A 26,161-nucleotide genomic window follows, 5' to 3' on the forward strand; every position below is an offset into this window, starting at 1 on the left:
CATTCACATCGCCGTCATTAACGACCAGCCTCATTGAGTGGATCGTGTACCATGATGTATTAACCGACAACGATAGGTTATGATGTAACTTATACCTAAATAAATACATAAATACTTGGGGGTAATTTAAAAATATTTAGTGATCGAATCCGTAGTAAAAAAAAAAAAAGTCTGGATTCTAGACCGGTGATCCTCAGATTTGCGGGAATTGTGGACTCCTTTGAGAATCTGATGAAAGCTGTATTCTTCTTCCCAATAAAAAAGGGGGGGGCATATGAACAGGAAATGTGAGTGCGATTATACAGGTTGATGCTCTGCAGTCCATCCATGGGCCGTCTGGCTCCCATACTGTCCCCACCCGAGCCTTCCTACCTACCTGCGCCAGGATAATCTTCCGAATACACTTTTGCCGTGCTGCATGCTCCTAACGGCAGAAGGGCTCCATGGTCGACCCCACGGCAGTTCTGGGAGCCCTGACAGGTGCGAAATGTGTCGCTGGTAATTTGTGACGACTAGCGACAGTTGCGATGCTGAGGTTCATGAAATTATTTGCCGTGAGAGTTATGTTCATGGTAATCCCATCCTCACTGCGTGCCACCCCGTGCTGCAGGAGTTTGGCATCAGCGGGGCGTGTTGGTAGGAAGACTTCCCACTCGGGATAACTGTGTGCCATGTGTGTGTCTGGGGAGAGAGGCTGAGGGTGGCTGTCCTCCTGCACACAGCGCCGGCTCCTTAGCCGGTCCCTCTGAGCAGCTCCGAGCGGCTCTTTCAGAACAGCATTTATGAGACCCAGGACCGAAACCTATTTTCTTTCTCTTCGTGGAAGGGAAATGCTGCAAATATGTATTGGTGAGGGATGGAATCAGTTTTTTCCTAGCATGGGGTTGATTTAACTATTAATTCAATTGGTTTTGAAGACAAGTGACATAGGACTTTTAGCTTCAACCAATGGAGATGAGACTTATGTCAAAGTAACCTTCCTGCCAATAATAATTATAAACCTCGACATATTAGAAATAGCCATTGGCACGCGCTGGAATGTAACCAAAGCAGACGGACTAGAGTGGGCACAGCCTTTGAAGTTAGATGTCTCCTTCCCCAGAGGGCATCCCACAAGACATCTTCCTCCCCAGTGGGCATCCTGTGAAACATCTACCTCCCTGGAGACACCCTGCAGTCTTCGAGGTGCGCTGGGCGAGAACTCAAGACTTGTTTGTTGTACCAGGAGTTAGATGTTGGGGTCTGGGGCTGTGAGTCCCGCTGGAAATTTAGTGAGAAAATCCCAGAGAAGGGGGACGCGTAGAGGGCTGTGTGCACGCTCACTCACGCGGAATCCGCGGCTGAGTCCTGAACCGCACACGGGTGGGGCGAGACTCCGAGAAACCCAGGACGCCACAGCTGGAACCCTGAGCCTGCCGAGCAGCTGCCGGCGCTCGGGGGCTCAAGCTAGGAGCTCAAGTCCTGCGAGGTCGGAGTGACTTGGCCAACACCTCGAGTCCGAAACCCCAGACTGTGCCTTAATAGCAAGACAGCATCTCAGACTCAGGCCCATGACGACAGTAGAGTCAGAATACACACATTGAAACAAAGCTTAGAATGGAGTGTTAATGAGTACAAGGTGAAAGGCTCAAGGTAATTAAGCTCCCCGCTAGAGCCGAATTCAGAAGTCCTCAGATCGTAGAATTCAGCATCTCTGGAATGAACGTATTGCCCATTATGTCTCGAGTATAGTGAAGAACTACTAGACATAAGGAGAATCCAGAAAATGAGACTCACAGTCAGGGGGAAAAATAATCATTTGGAAAAGATTCACAGATGACTTAGATGTGGAAATCAGCAGACAAATAGTATAAAATACCTACGGGAAAGATGATGTAATAGACGAGGAGAGGGGATTTTAGGGAGCATTTGGGGACTCTGAAATGAACCAAATAGAACTGAAAAATATAATACTGTAATTAAAAATTCACTAACTAGTATTAATAATAGATTGGATAACATAGAAGAAAGGATTGGTGAACATGGGGAATGGTTAATAAAATTACCCAAACTGAAGAAAAAAAATTACCCAAACATTAAAAACAAAAAACAAAAAACAAAACAGGTTCCAGGGTTTCAGGCTACCATCACATTAACTGGAAAGCGGTTTTTGTTTGTTTGTTTGTTTGTTTGTTTGTTTTTTAAGTGAATAGAGCTGGAACTGGATAGCTATAGAGAAAAAGTTGATCCTTACTTTAAACCATAGACAACAATTAAATCACAATAGATTTTAGACCTAAACTTAGTACCCAAAACTATAACAGTTCTAGAAGAAAATATAGGAGAATTACCTTTGAGACCTTGGGGGTAGAAAGATTTCTTAGACAGTATACAAAAGACACTAAACACCAAATAAAAAATTGATAAATCAGAGTCCATCAAAATTAAAAACTTCTACTTTAAAAACGCCCTCACGGAAGTGAAAACGTGAGCCACAGACTGAGAGCAGATATTCACGACGCATAGATATGACAGAGCGCTTCTGTTCAGGAGACATAAAAACATTCCTACGCGCTCATACGAAAGAGGTAAAGGAGCCATTCAAACAATCGGCAAGAGATTCGAAGACTCGAAGGAGCACCTTGCGTGAGAAGACGCACAAATGACCGGCCACGCGTGGAAAAGCGCTCAGCATCCTTACCATGGGGGCCAGTCAGATGCACTGACAGCCGCCGGGACGCCTGGGATCGATCGAGAGAGGGACGAGAGCAAATGCCGGCGAGGACACCGAGCGACCTGGACGCTCATGCACTGGTGCCGGGAGCGTAAAGGTGTGTGGCCGCTGTGGAATGCTGTTTGGGACTTTCTTGGAAACGCGGCCGACCCTGTGATCCCGTCATTCAGCTCCTTGGCATTCACCCAAGAGAAATGAAGTCACGTCCACAGAAAGACACGTACAAGAATGTACCAGAAGCTGAAAACAACCCCGTGTCTGTCAGCAGGTGAATGCACAAGCAAACTGTGATTGTAAACGTCACACTATTCAGCGACAAAAACTAACAAACCGCTATGACAGGCAGCCACGCGAACAATCTCCGAAGCTTTACGCTGAGGGAAAGAAGCCGCGAAAACGCACGTGTGGAATGATTCCGTTTACGGGAAATTCCGGAGCGGAGGTGATGGAGCGGAGGCGGTCCCTGGGGGTGGGCGGATCGAAGGGGCGCGAGGAAGTTTTGAGGGCGACGGAAATGTTCCGTGTCTCCAGTGCGGCGGTTCCGTGTAGGGCGACCAACCGTCCCGGTCTTGCTGGGAGTAAAGCACGTCCTGAGACGTGAGCCTTTCAGTTTTAGAACAGGGACGGTCCCAGGAAAGCTGGGACTAGTCAGTCACCCTGCGTCGCGTGCATGAACACGTGTGTTAAAACTCAAAGAATTTTGGTGTGCACGTCTGGGTGCATGTACAAGTTCACGCACACTTCACATCTGCGCATCTCATTATGTTTACATTGTATTTCAATTAAAAAAAGTATTCAGAACGTGATGTTGAGAAAACAGGAAAACACAGGCGGGCAGCGGAAGAGAGCCCCAGCCCTCAGGCGTCGCGGGAGAGCCGTTCTAAGACCTCGCCTCTGGAAGGGCCCCGGGGTGGGTTCGGCTGCCTAACCCATCACTCGCCTGCATCACTTCCTCCGGGGCGTGGAGACTCTGGGTAAACAGATGCAGGGGAGGGGTGCGTGGTCCTCGATGCTTGACGCCAGGCTGCTGGCGGGTGTAGGAGGCCGGAGCAGTGCCCTCGATGTCCCCTCTCCATTGTGTTGTGGGGTCTCAGGTACCCGTGGCATGCCATTTTCCTGCAGAAGGACACAGGACACAAGGACGAGGAGGGGATCTGCCCGCAGTCCCGGCTGGCTCATCGCGCCAGCTGCGGGAGGGGCCTCGAGGCTCGCTCTGGGGCTCCCTCCCCGCCAGGCCGTCAAGTCTCCGTGGCCCTGTGTCCCTCCGAGCGTGGCCACCTCTAGCCTGGAGAGCAGAGCCTGGGAGTTCTGCGCCGTGTTTGGGTTCGCTCTGTTCCTGCTGGGTGCTGCACAGGTGACCTTCGCTGCAGGCGGGTTCCCGCATGCCTGACGGTCGGCGAGCGTGGCACGTGGGGTGGGGCCGCGCAGCGGGAAGTGGCCGAGCCTCCCCCCACCCCTGCCCCCGCCAGCTGCACACGCGTCGCTGGGCTTATGAGCCAGGCGCCCTCCTCATCAATCACTCAAGCCGAGTTCTCCAGAGAGGAACTTAGCGCAGATGTTTCAGGTTTTTTCATTAATACGGCAAGATGCTCGCCGTGTTTTTGGCAGTGGTTTTTAAGAGCACTCCGTGTCCTCCATCTGCCAATTTTTTGATAGAACAAACATTTCGCCAAGTCTTTGTTATGCTGAATAATGCTCTGAAGACTTTCTCTTGGGGGGAAAAAACCTGGAAGCAACTCTATATGCAGAGAGAACCAAGCAGAAAGTCTCCTGGCGGGGCGCAGCTCTGCCGAGACCAGGCTCGGGGGTCTGGGCCGAGGCGAAGTGCCCCTGCCAGCAACCAGGCTATTTTAGGAACACAATAGAGAAATAGTTTGCCACTTACTCATTGGCATCCTGGCTCACGTTGAATTCTTTCTACCCACATCCCCAGACACAGGATGGTTTGTCAGATGTGCTGCGAGCGGTTTATAAAACCCAGCTTCGCCTCAAGCAGAGCAGAGATGAAACGGTGTTCTCCCTGCGAAACATTTTTCTTACAGTAAAAAGCAACCACAAGGCAAGATAGGATTGTTGGAATGATCACACGAAATAACAGCTCCTGTCACGTGCAGGGCAGAGGCCAGCGTGCGGTGAACGCCCAGTAGGGCCCCCACTGTGTGCACCGTGTGGCCCGGGAGACAGGGGATGAGCGAGACGCAGGCCCGTCTCAAGGTGGCACACGGAGCAACGAGTCAGGGACGCCACCAACGGGGGGGGGGGGGGGGTGCGCTTGCTTTACGGCCGGACGCGCTTCGTTCCCGAGCGAAGAGACCGTGGCAGAGGAAAGCCCGGCCCGGCCGCCGTGCACCGCAGCTTTACGCGGCCCCGCGGGTCGGGGGCGCGCCGCCTTAGGGATGCGCCACCCCAAAATATGGCTCTTGGCATCCAGACTACTCCGAGCTGATAGTTCGAGGAATGGCAGGCACAGGGCCAGCTCAGAAGACGGTAGAAGGGGCCCTTGTGTGAGAGAGGTTTACGCGAATGAAGGGTGTCGTCATCACGCGGAGGAGAGCTGGGAGGAGAGGACCGAGGCGCGAGCAGCTCTCGGCGGGGCCGGCGGCTGGGAGTCCGCGGCGGCCTCGCCGGGTCCCGGGGCCGCGTCCGTGACTGAGCGCCCGCCGCCTCCTGTCTTTGCCTCTAGCTGAAGGCGGGATTTAAGCTGGCGGCTCAGGTGGCCGGGGAGGTGCTCGCTTCTCCTGGGCAGCTCGCACGTGGACACGTCACACGCGTGGACACGTCACACGCGTGGACACGTCGCACACGCTCCTCCACGTCTGCCCTTGTTGCTGTCCCCTCTCGCGGGGGACTCGGGGGGCCGCGGGAACGTTGTTCTCCTCCCACCCGCAACCCGTGCCCTCTCCAGCCCTGTCCCTCTGAGAAGGGGACTTCGGAGCCTTGCTCGGCACCACATCTTGGCCGTCGACCTAGGCCGCTGGCCGCCCCGCTGGCCGGAGAGGAGACGCCCCTCCCACGAAGAAGGAGAGCCCCGGGCCTGGGGGGCGAGTGGGGGGCAGGCCCCGCAGGGACGGGGCTGAGGGGAGGGCCGGGCCCATCCCGGGACGGAGGGGCGGTCGGCGGAACGAGCCCGGACGAGGGGCGGCGGCGCGTTGGCGCCTGGCTGGCGGAGGAGGCGAAGAAGCAACGGAGCCGGGCCGCGCGTCCGAGGGGGTGGCTGCGCGCCCGCGCGTGTGCGGGGGGGGGGGTCTGTGCGCGTCACCCACGCGTGTGTGTGCGGGGGGGTCTGTGTGCGTCACCCACGCGTGTGTGTGCGGGGGGGTCTGTGTGCGTCACCCACGCGTGTGGGGGTGTCGGTGGCGTGTGCATCCGTGACTTTCTGCGCCCCCCTTGGGCAAGAACTTGCCCTTGTCTTCCCTGTTGGTGAGTGGAATGGCGGGGAAACCGCCAAAATGCAGTGCCTGCGCGTCATTTCGGTCCCTAAAGGCATTGTGTCCGCTCGCTCGCGCGCGCGGCGGCCGCTCGGCTCCGCCCCGGGATGCCGCAGGCGGGAAGCCGGTTTCTGTTCCTGCTTTTTCCGTTTGCCGCGAACAGCTTGAGAGCCGCGGCCGGCCTGGCTTCCTTCGCGGTCTCTTTTCCGCCTTCGACCGTTAGGTGCAGTGGATAAGATGGAGATTTGAATCCTAGTTCAGTGGCTAATAACTTCGAGGAATTCGCTGCATCTCTCTGAGCCTCCGTTTGCGCGCCCGCGAAGTGTGGGTCACAGCGCCCCCCTCCCCAGGCTGCCGCGAGGATTCGCCGTCAGGATTTACAGAAACACTGGGCACGAGGCCGGGAAGCGCGGGCCAAACGGTATCTTCCATGCCACCGCCCACGTTAAGGCAACGGTGTACTTGTGGGTCGTCGGCTGCTTTTAGGTCCCTTGAGAAACAGAAGAACATTGTAAGACACGGGTCCTGAACTTGAAAAAAAAGTGAAGACGGCGACGAACTTGTTGGGACTTGCTCTGCTCGGGGGACTGGCTCTGCCGGAGGGGGGCGTCCGTGCGGCGCGGGGGGCGGGGTTAATCAGACGGAGACCGGGCACCATCAGGACGTCGCCCACGGGGGAGGCGTGGCCGCGGCAGACACCCAGGTCTGTCTGACCCGGGACCCCGCGTGCCTCAGGTGACCTCTGTGGTGCATTGTCCTGCAGACACAAGGCCACACGTTGGGTGTGACCGCCGCCAGTGGCGAGTGTCACAGAGTACCCAGGGGCTCTTAGCCAGGAGGGAACAGCGGCGTGTAGCACAGGTCAGCCCAGTGTAAACCGGGAAGGGCTGGGGCAGCTCGGGGATCAGAGCCGCCCAGCCGGGGCGTGGCCTGGGGGAGCCACCTGGGGGCAGTTGGCCCAGATAGGAGGTCAAGGCCAGCGATGCCGGCGGGGTGGGGAGGGCCAGGCGTGCCTCTAGGGGGCGCGGGCAGTGGTGCCCAGAGCAGAAGGGGAGGAGGCGGCTCTGGCACCAGGCCAGAGGACAGTGGTCAGCGCCCAGCTCCAGCAGGACCTGTGGGCACCGGAGGCGGGCCTCCAGGGACAAAGGGCTTCGCAGAGACTGAAGTCCTTCTGGGACGAGCGCTCGGTGCGTGGCGACTGCAATGATCATGGCAGCGTCACCCCCCAGGCTCCCAACGCAGGGGAGGCCAGGAGTCAGGCTGACCTGGGCGGCCGCTCCGAGGATGGCGGGGAGGAGGCCGGCAGCAGTGAAGACAGAGCCTCTCAGGCGGCAGGGAAGACCAGGAAAGTGTCGCACGGACAAATTTCGTCCCCGTTGTAGGCTGCGCTCAGCCTCTACCCATAAGGGGAGCACACGAACTTAAAACGTATTAACTATCCCGCCGAGCGGAGAAGTGGGGCCTCGCCAGGCCAGGGCGGCCTGCGCCCACTCTCCACGCCTGACCAAGGACATCAATGAGAGGGTGGCTCGCGCTGCCTTAAATTCACTTGAGTTTGGCCAAGTGTCAGCTTCACGGTGTCCAGTCTCTGATCCAGGAATACGTTTAGCGTCTTCATTTACCAAGTCTTCCGGTCCCTCCAGTCACCCTGCCCAGCGACAGCGCCTCTGACCACGAGGGGTGCACGCACTGGGGTCGTGGTTTGCTTCAGGAGGGGGCGCCAGCACGGGGGCTCGTGCAGGCCCCGGGAGTGGGCTTGGGGGCTCCTTGGGCAGAGAACTCTGTGGTCTCAGGACCTGGGAGTGTGACGTCGGGGGCCCCATGAACTCCTTGCCCACGGGGCGGGGCCGGCGGAGGGGCCCTGGGCTGTGCCCACGGGGTGGGGTTGCTATGAGGAAGAGGATGAGATCAGCTGTTTCGAGTCCAGGGCTTACGCGGTACCTGGCACACAGTAGGTGCTCAATGCCAGGCCGCTGCTTTGATTTCGTTGTTTCTAGTCTCCACGAAATTGGCTAAGGCCTCTCCGTCTTCGCCCCTCTGGCCTCCACCCCAGGCGATGGCAGTGCCCCCTGGCGTCCCCCCATGGCAGGCCACTCCGGGCCCCTCGCACTGCGCTCACGCTGCTGCTGGGGCTCAGAAAACCCTTCCTCCCCGTGGCCTTCGGGCAAGCGTCTCCGCCATCTGCCAGCTCTGCGTCGGCGTCCCCTCCCGAGTCTCCTGTGCCCGCCCCTTCTACCTGGCCAGGTGAGTTTAGTCTCTCCTGCTGTGCCCTCAGCCCCTTTAGGACCTTGCAGGAACCCAGGGTGGCTACCCCCGTGCGGGCACCGTCCTGCCCTTGCTGGCCCTGGGTGTGTCCAGAGGCAGGACTTTGCTCTGCTTGGCCCTTCCCAGCCTGGCGGGCAGCCAAGCACGAAACTGACTGTTGCGCGGAGGAATTCAACTTGCTGTTCAGAAACCCCTGTGGAATTTTCCATTGAGATAAGGGAGGGTGAAGGTTTCAGGCAAAGCAAGTGACTGTGCCTGCTTATCGCAAAGACCCTGGGAGATAAGAACATTCCATAAGATCCGGGCCTCAGATACCTATTACACGAAGAGTCTGAGGCTTAACCCCAGCTCTGCAAAGAGGAAGGGGAGCCCCCTCTTACCCACAAGCCACAGGGTGGGCTCACCGGGCACGTCTGCTGGAAAGTGTTCGCACTCTGAGCCCCGCGGGGTATCATTACAAGGAGCGGGGGCCATGGGTCTGCAAGCTGTGTCTGCCACAGAGCCCCGACGGCTTCTTCACAAATCTCAGAAATGCTAATAGAACCATGTTCAGCCTTTGGCCAAACGCCCCTGGGAGGGTGACAGGTGGACAGTTGCAGAAGACCGACGTGGCTGGACAGAAACCGTGTGCACGGCCCCCTCGGGGGCAGGCGCTCCCTGTCACTGTCCGGATTTGAGCAGAGACTGAAGAATCAGTTAGGAGGGGGTGTTGCCGAGTTTTCAGACTCTGGGTGGGTGCTCAGACCAGATACTCCCCAGGGGCCCTCCCGGCTCCAAAATCCTGTAATTGTGCATTTCTTTCGAAGGCAGAATATGCATATGAGTGTCCTGCTTGTACGTGTGGCCTGATTATGTGGCGTGGTGGGAATTCTCCCTATTACTGCTAAGGCAGGCAGGCCGATAGCACGCCGAGAGAGAAAGTCAAAAGCTGGTCTAGCCGGCTTGCGTTCCATTTTTTTTTTTTTTTCCTGCGTTTCATTTTTTGCCTCCTTCCCATGCAGGCGTTATGGTTCTGACGTGCACGTGGCCTCGTCCAGGTGGGGTCCTGGTCAGGACGTCTGTGTGCCCGGTCTCCGTCCTGCCCGCCAGGCCGTTGGTTGGTGCCGAGCCTGACTTCACACGCTGCACGGGAAGGCGCCTTCTGACTTAAACGTGAGCGAGCAGCTCTCGCTGTGGCGAGGCTGAGGTGCAGAGCGGTCGGCCCAGCGGCGGCGTTTGCCTGGGCCCGAGGCCCCGGGGTCGTTTCCGCATTGCCCGGGCGGTGCGTGTCCGCCCTGTGTGCGTTCGCTCAGGCACTGGGGTGGGCAGGGTGCTGTGACAGTGCCACAGACGCGCAGAGTCAGGTTGGAGGGACACAAGACCGCAGAGGGTATGAGAGGCCTGCAACGCCCTGCCCCGAGGTGGCACCCAGCCAGGATCTAGTCGTCTGGCCTCGGACCAGCCTACCTGGCTAGCTCTGGTGCCGGGGGCAGGGCCCCAAAGGAGCCGGCTCCCAGCCGTCTGTGGAAGGAGTGAGTTCACTTGACCGAAATCCTTCCTTGTCTCCCGGGCGGCTAGTGCAACCGTGGCCAGGAGCCGCACAGCCGCACAGGGAGGCTTGTGCTGAAATGGGCCCCACCAGGCCCGGGGGGCTCGGCCGGCGCTGGGTGCCCGCAGACACCTGACCAGAGTCTGACTTCCGGCCGGCCGCCCAGGTGCTCCTGCTGCGCCTGCTCCATGGTCCAGCCTCCTGCCCTGCCCCTGGCCCAGGTGGCCACATGACCAGCGGACCTTGTCCTGGGAGCCTGTTGCGGCGGGCCGGGCAGACTGCCGCTGCTACCTGCTTTCTGTTGGAGCCGAGCCACCGCCCCTCCAGCTGCCTCAGCCACCACCCAGCGGCCTAGCGAAGGAAGCTGACCTTTCCTTAGGAGAGAGATCGGCAGACAGGTAGGGGCCCTGCAGGACCCGGTGATGACAGGCTGTTAGGCTTCCTGGTGGTGACCGGGCTTGGGGACACGTGAGTCATTATTTAAACTTCTGAGTACTTGACAGTCTGTGTGTGTGTGTGTGTGTGTGTGTGTGTGTGAGAGTCTTGTGTGTCTGTGTTCAGATCCGTGTCCGTGTGTGACTGTGTGCCGCATGTGCACCACTGAAAGGCCCCCGCGGGGGGAGGGGTCCGTCCTCCTGAGGGCCGCGGCGCCCCGTGTGGGTCCTCCTGGCTCCTGGAGGGAGATTCCTATGGAAGTTCCAGCTGCAGGTGAACTGCTGCCAGTGAGGGACCCGGATGCTCGGTACAGACTGAGACCCGAGCAGACAGCCACACAGAAATCCCGGTGTTCTTTACACGCCTGGCAAGGGTCACACACACGAGAGACGTCCTGACAATAGACCCAGCAAACCGGACCCTTCCCTGGGATGCCCTCTCCCCAAAAAAAGGCTAGTTAGGGCTTCAGTCTTTTATTTCTTTTCTCCTTTGGCGGATGGAGACGGGCTATTAGCTGTCACGGCCGCTGCGTTCCTGAGAGGTCCTCGCGTTCTGAAAGACTTCAAAGAACCACAGTTGATTAAAATCTAGAGGCAGGGTCAGGTGGCACATTTTCAATTTTCAGTCTGAGCAGAGGACTCCAACCTCTGATTATCGAAAGCTTACAACCTGTAATCACGCAAACAGTTATGCATGAAAATGCTTTCTATGTCTGATTATTAGAGAAAAAAAATCTAAAGCACATGAAAATACAGCAACAGGAAAATGGTTCAGCAAACTGGAATAGTCGCAGGAATGTTAGGTCATTAAATATATATAAATGTTGAATTCACATATAGCATATATAGCAATGTGTTGATATATCTCGATCCATGTTGTTGTTTTAAAGGTAGGATACAAAATTTTATATCAAAACTATGGATTTTAGATTGTTTGTTTTTAAGATTTATTTTTTAAAAATAGAAGCTAGTAGGCAAAACACCATTCCTGGTTGTATTAAGGGCATGGGATCATGAGTAATTCCAATTTTTTTTTCATATTGACAATGATGTATTTATATCTATAGTAAAATGATTTTTAAAAAACAGATGTATTATTGGCAAAGGAATAAGATGCTGGCGTGTGGTATTATAGAAATGGTATATTCATTCATATTCCACCTATTTTGATTAATTCAAACTAAAATATTTTGGGCTAAAGATTTTCTGAACTCGCAAAGACTTTTGTTAATTGCAAGGGAAAACTAGGAAGGAAAACTCGAAGGAGTTTCTTTAAATGCTTAAGAATGCATTGCCGGAGGTGCGTTAGAACTTTCTCTCTATGTAAGATTACAACATGACTCAATGGATCATCTGCTTCTAAGCAGGTGCCTTCAGCAAGAAAAAAGGTATTAGCCCGGGGTAGCACAGAAACTCAGAAATTCAGTTCTTAAGGGTGTTCCCTGTTTCAGCGTTATTGAGATGTAACTGACAGATAACAGATGTAAGATTAATGTGTCAACATTTTGCTCTGATACATTTAAATGTAGCAAAATGATAATTACCACAGTAGCATCCGCTAACACCTCCCTCTCCTCAAATAGTTGCTATTTCTTTTGTGGTGAGAACAATTTAAGATCTCTTAGCAACTTTCAGGTAGATGATACAGTGTTATTAGTTATAATCTCCATGTTGTACACGAGTCTCAGAATGTATTAACCTTATAGCTGCAGGTTGGTGCTCTTTGACCAATATCTCCCCATTTCCCCAACCCCTAGCCCCTGGTAACCACCACTTTGCTCTCTGTTTCTCTGAGTACAGGGAGAAAAAAAGCAGTTTATGAGTTAGGGCTTGCTACAGAGCTGACAGTCTTGGCCAGTGAGTCCAGGCTGGTGATGCCCCGGGCAGGCTCTTTGCTGTGGGAAGCCGTGTGGCGGGTCCCGTGAGTGGCTGAGACCATGCTGGGGCCTGGTGGGTTCAGTGTGGACGTGCAGGCAGCCAGTCTGGCTTCCAGCCCTGTGTCTTTGTCTTAGGAAAGCTGCTGGGACTCTCTGGAAGAGAGAAGGGCCCCGGAGCTTCTCGCTCAGCTTCCGGAGGAGGCTCTAAGCAGCCCAGCCAAGCGGGGGTCCGTGAGCACACCCACCTGTTAGGCTGGCTCGGCTCCTCCCTGTTGCCTGAACACCCTCACAGGGCGCCCTTAGCGTAAGGAGCGGTCTGCTAGTCTCGGCCTCGCAGAGCTGAGCCCTGGAGCCGCTGGAGGCCCTTCCGTCCTCCCTTTTTGCAGATGTGCCACGTCCCTGCTTCGCAAGCTGCTGGGGCCAGACTGGCTGTGCGGACCGTGTGGGGAAGCAACAGGTCTGTCTGCCACAGGCTTCCTGCTGAGCCAGTCTCAGCGCGTTCACGTGACCTCGTCAGCACATCCTATATGCTCAATGAACACAGACCTCGCTTTCGCGAGGGGTTATGGCCCAGCGAGAGAGATGCCATCAAAAAAATGCCGTGAATTAAGGTAGAGTTAAAAACTGAGATAATTTCAACCAAGAAGAGAACAGGGAACTGCAGGCCCCATCATGGCAGAGCCTCTGTTATTAGCTGCTATTTATGGGGACTGGACACATGAGCAGGGGACAAGGACGGCAGCTGCCAGACCAGACAGGAGGCGGCAGTGGAGAGAGATTTGTATCAGCTGGAACAGAGTAAGTGCGTGGAGCCGATGGGGAAGCCGAGTGATGATCTCTGGTGACATTGAACCTTGAGACCCCACTGACTGGTTATCCTTCCGGGGGCTTCATTCAGAGTTTCAGAACCTCCAGGGCTGTGCGCTTTATTCCTGGAGGGCCGGCTGGCCTTTCAGGTGCTTCCCCATTTGTTCACGATTTGCAGTTGAATTGACAGGATGTCTGGGATTTTGCTTCAAACTAGTCTCCAGGGGCGGGGGACGGGGTGGGGCGGGGGGTGGGGAAACGACCGACTGTTCCTCAGCTGGTTATTGTGGACGTGGATGACGGTCGCACGAGGCCATAGGAAGATCCGCATTCCGTCTCCCGTGCTCTGTGTGCCCAGCGCTTCCTGCAGTCAACAAACACGCAGGGTTTGCCGAACTTTCCTCTGGCCTGGAGCTGCTTCCCTCCAGGGCGCGCCGCTGTGGGCGCTGAGGCGCCGGATGCCGCCGCGAGGGTCCCGAAGCACCAACCTTGTTGGGTCGATTACTCTTTGAAGCATTAGCTTTAATCCCTGAACCAAACACGGAGAGAGCACTTTAAATCCCACGGGTGTCAGATTCTTTTTGGAATAAGTAATACAATTTTTAAAAAGTGAGAACGGATGGAATGGGGGTCATCCATCACTACCATAAGCGGCCGTCACCATTGCTCCTCGGGGCGCGGTGGCCCCTGGCGGGCACCATCCATCCACGTGCCCCGCAGCGGAGTGTTTGCCGGTTTACGGGTGCGGAAATGGGGCGCAGAGCAGAGTGGGGGTGCCGCCGTGGCCTCTGACCTGGAGCTCTGTCTGTCCCGCAGGGAAGCGGTGTCCGGGGGGATCTGCTGGGGACAGGGACCTCCTCGGGACGCCGCGTATTTCCGCAGAGCATGGCGCAGTTGGACGGGGTGGCGCCGGGCCAGCCCTCGGTGTTCAAGCTGGTCCTCCTGGGAGGTGGCTCTGTGGGCAAGTCCAGCCTGGCTCTCCGGTTCGTGAAGGACGACTTCAAGAGTATCCTGCCCACCGTGGGGTGTAAGTGGCGGACCCGGGGCGTGTGTCCGGGGGTGGGGGGCAGGGGAGCCACGCCTCCCACGCACGTGGCGGGTGCACGCCGAACCCGCTGCCCTGGAGCCTCGCGCTCTGGGCAGGGAGCAGATGGGGCCCCGTGGGCGGCCCGCACGGGATCCGACTCGGCGGAGGCTGCGGCTCAGGGGCTCTGGCCCCGGGTTGGCTGTGTGAGGGACTGGGCGGTGGAGGGGGCCCTAAGGACAAGCCAGCCTCTCACTCTGCCTGTCCCCTCGGTAAGGCCACCCCCTTCTGCCTGGACTCAGTTTACCAGCCTGGCCCGGGTAGGGGCGGCGGGCAGCGCAGAACCCCCTCCCTTCCGCCACGCGACTTGAAGAGGCCCGCGCTGCGCGGTGCTCAGCCCTGGAAGTCCGCGAAGCCCCTGCTGTCAGTCTCCTCGGCCGTCTGCCCCTGGAGCAGGGGGACCGGGGTTTTCCCAAACGGCAGGTTCTTCGCGCCAGCCCTCCTGGGGGGCGGCCAGCATGGCGGGAGGACACCTGGTTCGGAACCAGAGCTTTGGTGTCAAATTTGAACTCCGCCATGGTAGGCCGCCTGTTTCAGAGTCCATTCACTCATTCATTCAAGCATTCATTCATTCATACATACATTTAGTGAATATATCTTGGGTGTGGCCTGGTCCCCGGCCTGCTTTAGACCAGAAGATTCTGCAGGGAACTGAATAGCTGCCCCTCCCCCAGTCTCTAGCCTCGGGCCCAGCTCCTGGCTCCAGAGGGAAGAACCCCTCCAGTCAAGGCTTCCCTCTGCCCTGGGGCTGGGGCTGAGCCTTGTCCCACCCTGGTGTCCCTGGGCGGCGGTGGGGGTGTTCAGAGGCAGGAGACAGCCAGAGTAGATTCACAGGTGGCCCCCAGTCTCTAGCTGAGTTTAGCAATCCTTGCTTATTTAGTCAGCCACCAGGCCATGGGGCCCCCACTGGTTTATTGAGCACCTACTACGTGCCAGCAATTATGCTGGGTGTTGGGGACGCGGACGTGAGTAAGCCCTCCTTTGCTTTTAGGAGATAAATCCCCTATAGGAATGACCGTCCCCACTCATACCTCGGGGTCTGCTTGACGCATCTTATACAGCCCTTGACACCACAACCTTTGGAGGCGGATGTTATGATTATCACATGAATATGAAATCAGTTAATAAAATTTATTATGTTTATTAGTCCTTTATTATGATATAGTCTATATTACTTTAATTATGTGCTACTGTAGTTAGGTTACCATGTTTTTCTGTCATCAATGAGGACAGCCCCCATGTTACTGTTTGTTACTCTGTTACGGTCAGCGGAGGGATAGCCCTGCTTTTCAGATGAGGAGGGGAGCACGGCCATTCTGGGTGACAGTGGCCTGCGCTGTCCGGCCCCCTCGATGGCAGACGCGTCTGTTTGCTTGTTGTGAGCAGCGTCGGTTTCACCGAGGAGCCTGACCCTAGTCAGGAGGGCGGGCAGGGGGCAAAGTCGCCGCCTGGCTGGGGTGCCCCGCCCCAAGGGGCCGCGGGCGGTCAGGACGTGCTGGCCGCCTGCGCCTGCGCGCGGGGACGCGCGGTGAGCGTGAGGTGAGCGAGGAAGCGGCCGGCCGGCCACCGGCCAGGGGCCTTCGCCCGCTCCCCCGGGTTCTCGCCCGCGAAACGGGGTGCAGGCGCCATCCCGTGGCGGGCTCCCCGAAGGCTGCCTCAAGTCGTGGATCACCGTGTCGTGACTCACGGCTGCCACCCTTGCGTGCTGCCCCTGTCCTCAGACGCCCGCCCCGCACTCCTAAGAGCAGGGTGGGCCCAGGGCCTGGCGGGTCGGCCGTGATGCTGCCCTCGGGGCAAGCAGGCTCCCGGATTATCCAGCCTTCGGGAAGATCAGGGGTGTCTGGGCCCCCTCCAGAGGGCCCGGGTCATGTGAGTGCCCGGCTCGCCCTCCAGAACAGTGCCCCAGCCGCCTCCGGCAAAGCCCATCCATCCAGCGGAAGCAGGAGTTGGAGCAGGAATTGTGACAGACAGGAAGCGGAGCCAGAGTGGGACCCCCCAAGTGGGCGCACCCCTAGCCCCGCGCCGGGCGGGGGCTGGAAAGACGCTGGAGCTCCCGGCCACCCCCAGGCACAGTGGGGGCTTCCTGACCCGCTGAGGGAGGACCCGGCGGGGGGGACCTGGCGGGAGCGCGAGCGGCCCCCTCTTCCTGCCATCCGAGGTGGCCACAGCGGGAATTCTGGCCCATTCCCCTAGGCGGCACTTTCTTAGTGACATCTTGCGGAAGGATGGCGACATCTAGCGCTTGAGTGCGTATTTGCTAGCAGAAGCCAGAACGAATCCCAGGCTGGCGGGGCCCGGGAGGGAAGCACCCCAACAACGCATCCAACTCTGCACCAACTCGCTTCCCTTTGAAACAGAGAACTTTGTCTCAGCCACGGTGCCCCGAGAAGCCATGCAGTACACGTGCCCTTCCACCAGAGGGCGCAAGTGAGCAGAACCAGTTTTTTTTTTTTTTAAGTTAAAAAGGTAAAAAAGCAAAACCATTTTTATGATGATAACATTTATTAGAGACACTTTTTTAATTCGGGGCCATAAGATACCATTAGAGAGCAGACCCAGTTAATTCTTACGTCATTCATTGTCCAGTTGGGGTCTATCCAGTCTGTTCACCAAGTGGAAGGCTCCAGAAGCCCCCAGAGGGAGAGGGAACGGAGCTGAACGGAAAACGAGCGGACGCCAGGGCTGTGGAACGGAAGAGGCAGAGCCGAGTTTTCTGCCCGCATGTGCGCTGGCGGCGACGACTTTTAAGACTCAGCGAAATCAAACTCAGAAACGGGGCGTGACGTGACAGGAGATGCCCGGAGGGCGTGGCTAGGCCGCCGTTCCCGGAGCCTCTCCCCGGGGCGCGCAGGCGGCCGTCAGCGTGCTGTGTGCTCACACGGCCTCGTCTTTGCGCTCGCGTGGAGGGAGGAGGAGGAGAGCGGGGACCCTGTGCCTCTTCTAACAAGGGCGCTAAAGCCCTCGGCCCAGCCCCGCCCCTTCCGCCGTCTGCAGTGGGTTGAACTGTGCCCCACCCACCCAAAGTTATGTCCACATCGTAACTCCCAGAGCCCAGGAACGTGGTCTTCCTTGGAAAAAGGGGCTTTGCGGGTGCAGTTGGTCAAGGGTGTTGAGATGAGAGTGTCCTGGATTTCGGGTAGGCCCTGAGTCCAACGACTGGGGTCCCCATCAGAGCCGCGGGGGTCGCGGAGGGCGAGGCCTGTGACCAGGGAGGCAGAGACGGGAGCCGCAGGCCTGCAAGCCCAGGACCGGGCACTGGCAAGCACTGACAGAGGCTTCCAGAAGGGGCTTCCAGAAGGAATCCTCCCCCTCCCCCCACCGGCAGCACCTTGAGTTTGGACCTCTGGCTTTCGGAATGAGAAGGATAAACTCCTTTGCTTTGAGCTCCCCAGTTTCTGGTGATTTCTTATGGCAGCCCCCAGAAGCCAGCACATGGGCTTTGGGGTGAAAGTTTTAATTTCAGACGTGGGGCCACGTTTGCAGACTCTCCCAACGGGCTCCGAAGCCCACGTGGGGGGTGGGCCGGGCAGTGCTTGGGCAGGAGGCTGCCTCCTGCCAGCGTCCCTCAGCTCTGGACACCAGCCCGCCCTGCCGGCTCCCTGTCCCTTGCCTCGCTCTCTATGTGACTTACCCCACACGCTGTGGGGGCAGAACGCCTTGGTGCTTCTAAACAATGATTTCCAAATCAGGTCACTTTGGAAAGCGGGTAGGTTTCGAGTTAGGGCCCTGGGAGTTCATCTTTGCCTCCAGAGGCCCCGTGGGACCTGCAAAGCACCTGCCACGAACGACACGTAGCACTTGGCTTTGCATGGAGACCACTGGGGTTCACCCAGCCTCCCCGGCTCTGGGCGACAGGAAGCATGTTTCTCTGCCTGTGCCCTGAGCCCGGGGCTCACACCGGCCTGGAGGACCCAGTCTGGGGGACCCGGACTGGGGGACCCGGCCTGGGCGACCCGGCCTGGGGGACCCGGCCTGGGGGACCCGGCCTGGGCGACCCGGCCTCCGGGTACAGACCCCGCTGTGCCTCGCTGTTCCAGGTGCTTTCTTCACAAAGCTGGTGGACGTGGGCGCCGCGTCTGTGAAGCTCGAGATCTGGGACACGGCCGGCCAGGAGAAGTACCACAGCGTCTGCCACCTCTACTTCCGGGGCGCTGATGCTGCACTCCTGGTGTATGACATCACCAGCAAGGTGGGGCTCCCCTTGGGGCATGTCCCCACCCTCCCCATAGGGCATCTGCCTCTGCCCTCCCAGGCCCCGGAGCGCTGCCTTCTGAAGGCGGTGTGTGGGTGGTCTGTCCAGGTGCTATGTGGTAGAATCATGACACATCAGTGATAACTGGTTGCCTTCTCCAGGAAGCCCTCCTTCCTGCATGGTTGATTTTGTGCCCCTCTGACCCTCCCAGAGCAGCCCACACAGAGCCACTGAGTTGGTGAGGCGGGGGTGGGGGGGAGGTTACAGAACAGGACACGGCCCCTGGCTGCCCACGCCCTACCTGGAATGCCATCCGGGCAGAGGCTAGACACAAGTGAGCAGACACTTAGAGCTGAAGCGCAGGGCAGGGTCCTGCGGGGGTTGATGGGAAGGGCACGAACCCCAGCCCTAGGGGGAGGGTGGCTTCCCGCGGGAAGGCCCTGGCAGGGGAGGGGCCGGGGGTGGCGGCGGGCAAGGGAACTGAAGGTCAGGGCCTCTGGGCCAGGGACTGGAATGCTGTGGCCGGCGGCTGAAGGCGGAACAGTTTGGTCAGCTTTGCTGCAGGGAGGGAGAGGGGCGGCGTGGGCCCCAGGTCTGCGGGGTCCTGGATCAGAGTTGGGGGTGACAGCCACCCCCATAAGCCTCCTGCACAGAGAGGTCCTCGAGGGCCTCCAGGAGTGGGGGCTGCAGGAGTCTGGCCCGAACGTCCCACAGCCTCCAGCCTCCCAGGCCTCGTTGTGGGGAACGCGCTGCCCTGTGACCCGGACACCCACAAACCTGGAAAAGACCCGCCGCCCCTTCCGAAGGGACGGAGCAGCCCTCGGGGCTGGGGGCATGGTCTGGTCCGCCACACGGCCAGCGGGATCGCGTGCCGTTTCACAGGCTGCGGCCATCGGCGCCTGCTCTTCGTCTGGGGGCTAGCCGCTGAGGACCGCCCCTGAGCGCCGTCTCACCCGTCCCAGGACTCCTTCGGCAAGGCTCAGCAGTGGCTGAACGACCTGGAGAAGGAGCTCCCTCCGGGAGACGTGGTGGTCATGCTGGTCGGCAACAAGACGGACCTCGGGGAGGAGCGCGAGGTCAGCTTCGAGGTAGGCCTGGGACGGGTCACCGTGTCCGGGGAGGAGAAGGGGTGAGCCTGAAGCACACCTGCCGCACGTGTGCACGCTGCGTCACATGCACGTGCACACACACACTCACACGCATACACACACACCTGCACTCACCCACACGTGCACAGTGCTGCACACCCCCACACACGCTGTCACACACACCATATACTGACACACACCATGTGCACACACACGCACACCTGCACTCACCCATACAGGCACAGTGTCACTCACCCACACACAGCACACTTACATGCATGCACATGCACCCCAGCGCACACTGTCACACACCTATAGACCACACGCACACACGTGTACACACATGAACTTACCACTATGTGTGGGACCAGGAGCACGTGCGCAGCTGCAGGAAAGTAGCCAGGGCCATCCCAGGCCACACCAGGGGCTGGCGTCAGCGAGAGGGAGGGGCGACTCAGGGGCCAGGGGAAGGGCGCCCCTCCGGGAGAGGGCAGCCTGCTTCCTTGCAGGTGACCTGGAAGACAGGGAGGCGGCAGGAAGGTTCCGAGGAGCATGGGGGGAGGGCAGAGGGAAGACGAGGTGGCATCAGCCCTCTGGGGTGCTGGGGGAGCACTTGGGGGAGCCCTCGCTGAACGTGGTGGCCAGTGGGAGGAGACGGGGCTTGCAAACTAATTGGCCACCAGAGCGATGGCCTGAGGGCTGCTGGGTGGGGCAGGGCTCTGCGTGGAGAGCCAGAGGGCAGGTTGGGAGGGGAGGACAGGGAGGGCAGAGCAGGGGCCGGCCTGGCTGAGCTCAGCGGGGAGGGGTTGCAGTTGGTGGGCCGGGGACAGGAAGGGGGCGCCACTGCGTGTGATGCGGGGGAGCCTGAGGGTCGCTCCTCCTCCTGGCTGTGTCTGGGAGGCTTGGGGGAGGGGTCCGCATGGGAGGTCCCCAGTCCTCGCTCCCCCACTGGCCTTCCTGGGGCTGCTTCTCCCCTCTGGGCTACACCTGCGGCCCTGTGCTGGCCAGGCCGCCCTTGCTCTGCGGCGTCCGTCACTCCACGCGGGCCTGACCCAGGAGGGACCAGAGGAAGGTCTGGGGGGCTCCCGCCAGGGGCCGGTCCCCACTGCCCCTCCATGCTTCCCCACTTCTCGGTTGGTGTCTGCCCGAGTCTCAGAGCCCAGAGGTGCCAGAGGGCCCTGGGGGCAGGGGCCGTGCCAAGGAGTGGCCTTCTCAGACTCTGCCCCGGCCGAGGGGCTCTGGGACACCGCCCTCCAGCAGGACGAGCCAGAGGCCCTGGTTCTCCACTGGCCGCACCTGGCCGGCGGGTCTGGCCTTAGGAAGCAACTGGGCAGATCTCAGAAAAGCTGGGAATGGCGAAATGAAAAGCCCCAAATGCACGTGGTGGCACTGGCCACACGCGCAGTGGGCACTGAGCGTCCTCGCGGCTCTCCTGAGTGGCGGGCGTGTCCCTGGCGTTCTCCCCAGGAGGGGGCGGAGTTTGCCGCAAGCCGGGGCCTGCTGTTCACGGAAACCTCGGCCAGACTGAACCACCGGGTGACCGAGGCCTTCGGCGCAGTTGGTGAGTGACCTCTCCCCCCTTCCCCCCTCCTTTCCTGGAGTCCTGGGACCCAGCAGCAAGTGGTGGGGACCGGACGGGGAGCAGGAGAGTCAGGGCTCTGGGAGAATGGCAGGGAGGGGCGGCGTCCCGGGACGGCCCCGTGTGCGGGGGCTGCTGGGCCGGGGTCTCCCCGCGCCCCCAGCGACCCTCCTCCCGCGTCGTTCCCAGCGCAGGACCTGCTGCGCCGCGCGGAGCAGACGGAGAAACAGGCGCGGCGGGGACGCGCACACCTGGCGGAGGACGCGGAGCCCGCCGGGAAGGCCAAGTGCTGCGGCCACTAGGCGCGGCCTCGGGGGGAGGGGCCGCCGGAGGGGCCCCGGCCCCGCCCAGCTGTCCTCAGCGAGCCGCTGCCGGCTCCGTGTGGACAGTGGCACTTGATTCTGACTCGCCATTGACGCTGGTTTGTTGGCGGGTCCTAGAAGTGGCCGGAAGCTGGCGCCCCGCCCCCCCGGAGCTGGCGGGGTCGTGCAGGACAGCGCTGGTGTCAGACGGCTCGTGGGAGAGTCAGTTCCGCCTGCCGACACCCGACACAGACCGAATCCCAAATGCCCAGACCAGGCGCGCCCGCCCCTGCCAGGCCGGTTGTGCCCTCTGCTGCCTCCGGACGCAGAGAAATGAAACGGGTCGGACCACGTGGCGGGCGGACGGCGGCCTTGCGCCTGGCGCTGCGCAGGACCCCCCTGTGCCGGGGCCTGCACGTGGGGACTGAGCAGGCCCAGACGGAGGCGGCGCTGCCGGGCAGAACTGGGGCGACAATCATGGGGCTGCGGTCATCTTCGGTGGGGCTCAGAGGAGTTGTCCCTGGGGAGGGGTGTCTGCCAGAGGGCTGGGGGCTCTCCTGGCTGTGAACTTGACAACGACGTGCTTGTGCCCCGTGATCGTGAGGACTCAGCCCTTTAGCCTGAGGTGTAAACTGTACTACTTACGTGTTTTTCTCCCCAAATTAAACCTCTTTCTATAACCTGGTCTGTGGTGGATTTGCAAGGTGGGTTTTTATTGCACATATTTCTGGGGGGCTCGTGGGAGTACAAAGGGGGTGGGCCTGTGTGGCTGGGGGGACTAAGGTGGGCACAGGACAGCTCTCTGTTGGTGACACGCCATACGGTCACCATGTCACTGCCTGTCCACCTTCATGGAGAGGCCGGACGGTCCGTTTGGGAGGTGGCCCCCACGGCGGGGTGAAGGCATGCCAAGGTGGCTGTTTTTTGGGGGGTCGATGCTGGTTTTCATCCTTACCCCTGGGACTATGCTCGGCAGGTCCGAAGTGTTAAATAAGACGTTTTAGCCACCTGAAAGGACGTCACCGTAAGCGTCTTTACGTCGGCAGAGGGACGAGTGGAAGGCATGCATTCCCGCGGGCTCCGCACTTCTTGGCATCCAAATGTCACGAACACTTCTAGGGGCTCGTCTGGTCTGCTGTCTGCCCTTGTCCATGCCGCACGGTCCTAGCCCCTAGGCCTGGACCTTGGGGCCGGGCTCTGCTGCACAGGGGACCTGCGGGGGCCTGACCAGGACATGGAGGCTGGCACCGGCTAGGCCGTGTCCGTGAGGTCACCTCAGCAGGGCCGTGTCCCCACCGAAGGTCACGGCCCCCCTCAGGGCGGCCCCCTTCCAGGTTCTGGGTGTTCATCCTGATCCATTGGCTGTGGGGGGCGGGCAGCCCAGGGGCTCCCTGCACCCCACTGCATCTCAGTGGGCGTTAGCCAGCCCACCAGGAGGGAGCTGCGCCCCCACAGAGCCAGCTTCTGGGGAGGAGGACAGTCCAGGTGTCCCACGATTCAGACTCTCCTGTTTATTCCAAAAGATACTTCTCATGTGACCTTTCCAGACAACAGTGGAGCAGACTGCACAGGGCTCTTTCTTGTCATGACCTTCGAGACAAGCTAAAGGATAAATAAATAGCTCCTGGGAGGGCCTGCTACCTCGTGCTCTCTGGGCCCCCACGGTTTACAGAGAGCTGGGGACGCCCCACACCAGGCAGGCGGGACTCACCTTGGAGCGGCGGGAGGCGGAGGTGCCCCCGGCCACTAGATGGCGCTCCACCACCGCCCAATGAGGGCAGACCTGCTGCTCCCGGGGTCCTGTCCTCACTCCTGAGAGCCAGGCTTTTGGAGGAATTTCTGGCGTTTGCGGGGGAGTGGGAAGTCCGTGGGTGACGTCTGTAGGATGCCCGTGTGTCTCTGCCTAGTTCCCTCCTGTCTTGTCGGGCTAGTGTCACTGTGCTAGAGTTTGGTATTAAAACATCCTGGGACTCATTTACGCCCGGCCCCCTTTTATCGCCCCCGCCGCCCCACAGGATGCGGCGTGTTGTGGTCCTGGAGCTGGGTTCTCCATCACGCGGGAGGCGATTGCCCTTCCCCCACTCCCAGGCGGGTGGGGCTCAGCCCAGCACTGGGATCACCTGGGGGCCTCCGTGAGCAGCACCCGTCGCTCCCTGGGGCTCTGGTTAAAGCAACCTGCAGCGGGGTCTGGAGCCCTCGCAGGTGACCCTCCTGCTCAGGCGAGGTGGGCGGGGCGCTGCGGGAGGACGAGGCTCTGTCCGAGGCGTGCCCGGTGCCCGGTGCCCGGTACAGTGTCTGACTCACGCCAGGCGCTCAGCAAAAGTGCGTCCAACGAGAGAACAGAAACCGTCCCCCCCTCCCAGAGCTCTGAAGAAAAGGCAGGTTTTCCCAGACAGGCACCGCCACGACCACGGACTCGCACGTTCTCGGAAGGCTCCGCGCGGGCGGGCCGGGGAGGGGGGTGGGGGGCGGTGGGCATGGAGCTCTCCGTGGCTGAGGCGTTCACGGCGCTCCAGTATAAATGGTCCCAGGACTGCGCCGGGGCCTGGCGGAGGCCAGTGGTGAGCTCACTGTCCTGCCCGCAGCCAGGGAAGATGCCCCAGCCCTTCTGAGCCTGAGCATGCTCCTGGGTTTTCTCAGAGCTGGTGCATGCGCGTGTGTGTGTGCACGTGCATGCGTGTGTGCGCGTGTGCATGTGTCCGCGTGCATTCACGTGCACACAGTGGAGGCGGGAGGCTGGGAGGTTGATAAGTGGTACCCTGGAGCGCTCCCGCTGACCTGCCTGTGACCGTCACCTTTCTCATTCTCCTGTTTCTGTTGGCCATGTCCCCTCCATGTCACATGGAACTGAGCCAGGGGACTGAGCCAGGGACCCATTCTTCTTCTTGTAAAATCCATTCCCTATGGGGCTCCCACTGCTCAAACTTAGAACCGTGTGCGCATCAAAAATTATTTGTAAGGTGTTGAACAACAAAAAGAAAACACAAAGGGAAAAAAACAGAGAGAAACGTCTCCTCTAGAAGAACCCGGCTGGCAGAAGCGGATGGTGTTAGCAGATCACCATGTGTAACAATTGCTCCCAGCAGGATGTCAGCAGATGATGCTCAAGGCACAGGCTCTGAGCTTCCTGGGAGGGAGGCTGTGGGCAGGACCTCTGCAGGTTGCAGAGCGACATCCCGCACAACGGAGACAGCGCCTCAAATAAACGGGGAGACGTGGCGTCTGTCGGGGCGCCCCACTGTCAGACACGATGCGAGGACAGGAGCGACACAGAGCCTCGTGCCCGCAGTGGGTGACCAAGTCCAGTTATGCCCCTACATCTTTCTCCCAGTGACAGGAAATAGGACGCTGGGGGAGAGATGGGCAAATCGCACCTGTGAATCATCCTGCGAGGTGACGCGTCTGGGCTCCGGTGAAAGTCACGACCGAATGAAAAGATCGGGGACCAAAGAGAAATGGCTAACGGTGGCTGTGACTGTGATGGGAGCCTGGTTTCAAAAAAAAGGACCAATAAGACTTTCTGCCATATTGGGTGGTTTTTGAGTCAACGCTAGATAAGGAAGGACTACAAAAATTTTTAGACATAATTTTGAGATTGTGTGAAAGACTCCTTATTTTGAGGAGCAACATGCAGAAATATCTCGGGTGAATGTCGTGACCTCTAGGAATCACTTCTAAAGGGCAGAGGGGGACAGAGAAGGGCGGGGAGGGGAGCGAACACCGGAACCACAGCCGGCTCTGAGGGGAGGGTGTGCCATGCTCGTGAGAGCAGCTTTCTGAGTCTTCTTGAACGCTTGAAGCCTTGCACAATGAGCAGTCGTAGAGACAGGCCAGCGTCCGCCTCTGCCTCGCGGGCGGCGGGGGCCCCTCCTGGGGGCCGCGGGAGAAGCCCCTGGCCTCGCCCCGCCCCTAGCGGTTCCCTCAGCCCTGGTGCTCCCCGACCTCGCCTCGAGAAGCCTCCTCACCTCTGACTCACCCCCTTCCCCTTTGTGAGGACAGCAGTTGGGTGAGATTAGGGGCCACCCTGCTCCAGAGTGACCACGTCTTGGTGACTCTCTGCAACAACCCTATTGCCAAAGGAGGACACATTCTGAGGTTCTGCGGGTTAGGGTTTCCACAAACGAAGTTTGGGGGCGCAGTCAGCCCAGCACAGAGGGCAGGAGCTCACACCTTCCCTGCGCCCCTTGGTCAGAGTGCTGCTCCCCCACCCCCCTTCCCGGCTGGCCAGAGGCACAGCAGGGCTCAAGTCCATCTGGTGAACATCAGAAGAATTTCCCTGCCTCAGGCCCTCCGGGGGACAGGTCACTACCAGGGACCCTGCCACTGCCCCAGCAGACAGGGAGGCTGCTCAGCTGCTGCCTGTGGATAGTGGCCACTGGCCTCCTGTCCCTGCCTTTGCCAGAGGCTTGGTCCAGGCTTGAGGGACACCTGGGCTAGTGCCAGAGCTGCCAGCGGCCCCAGCTCCCGCTCGGCCGCCCTCCACGAGCTGAGCAGGACCAGCCGCTGGGTTCCTTCTGCTGGCCTGCCCTGAACGCCGGGGCACTCCGCGGGAGGCGTCCTACCTTGTTCCCTGGGCTCAGAGACCCCGGCCCTGTGGGAACCTGGAGCCGGCTGTCACATATTTCCTTTCTGGACCCCAGCCCGGGCTGTGGAGTCCGGTTTCGTTTCTAGAGCACTGCACACTTCAGTGGCATTGAGCACATCCACGGTAATCTGCACCCCGCCCCCCAATTCCGTTCCAAGACATTTCATCACTGAGAGGGAAGCCCGTGCCAGTTCAGGAGTCACTCCCCACCGCTCGCCGGGGGCAACGCCGATGGCATTCCTGTCTCTGCAAACGGGCATGTCACGGACATGGGAGCAG

At 59.4% G+C, this 26,161-nt stretch overlaps 1 protein-coding gene and 1 long non-coding RNA gene across 6 annotated transcripts; one reads left to right on the plus strand and one right to left on the minus strand.

The window, feature by feature from the left end:
* Positions 1–1,938: 1,938 nt before the first annotated feature.
* On the minus strand, positions 1,939–5,840 carry LOC118613649. The gene is made up of 2 exons (XR_004955612.1): positions 4,599–5,840; positions 1,939–3,829 (listed from the first exon to the last, which is right to left on the minus strand). It is a non-coding gene; the product is annotated as an uncharacterized LOC118613649 (long non-coding RNA).
* A 4,164-nt stretch (positions 5,841–10,004) lies between these two features.
* Positions 10,005–21,982, plus strand: RAB17 (RAB17, member RAS oncogene family). 5 transcript variants are annotated; one of them, XM_016144281.2, is made up of 6 exons: positions 10,005–10,332; positions 13,869–14,079; positions 18,174–18,325; positions 19,291–19,416; positions 20,884–20,977; positions 21,190–21,982. In XM_016144281.2, the coding sequence occupies exons 2-6, from the start codon at positions 13,938–13,940 to the stop codon at positions 21,723–21,725; spliced, it is 1,050 nt and encodes a 349-aa protein (XP_015999767.2). In that variant the 5' UTR covers positions 10,005–10,332; positions 13,869–13,937; the 3' UTR covers positions 21,726–21,982. The 5 variants fall into 5 exon arrangements, with proteins under 5 accessions (XP_015999767.2, XP_015999768.2, XP_036092362.1 ...); XM_016144282.2 differs by having other exon boundaries at positions 10,318–10,402; XM_036236469.1 differs by lacking the exon at positions 10,005–10,332 and adding an exon at positions 10,455–12,856.
* Positions 21,983–26,161: the final 4,179 nt, after the last annotated feature.

The sequence above is a fragment of the Rousettus aegyptiacus genome, unplaced genomic scaffold, assembly GCF_014176215.1.
Source record: "Rousettus aegyptiacus isolate mRouAeg1 unplaced genomic scaffold, mRouAeg1.p scaffold_m13_p_2, whole genome shotgun sequence".
Classification (NCBI taxonomy): domain Eukaryota; kingdom Metazoa; phylum Chordata; class Mammalia; order Chiroptera; family Pteropodidae; genus Rousettus; species Rousettus aegyptiacus.

Coding starts and splice junctions, on each gene's coding strand:
- RAB17 (XM_036236468.1), top strand. CDS start 12,918: ATGGCAGAGCCTCTGTTATTAGCTGCTATTTATGGGGACTGGACACAT. Junction 14,080..18,173: donor TATCCTGCCCACCGTGGGGT/GTAAGTGGCGGA, acceptor TCGCTGTTCCAG/GTGCTTTCTTCACAAAGCTG. Junction 18,326..19,290: donor TGTATGACATCACCAGCAAG/GTGGGGCTCCCC, acceptor CACCCGTCCCAG/GACTCCTTCGGCAAGGCTCA.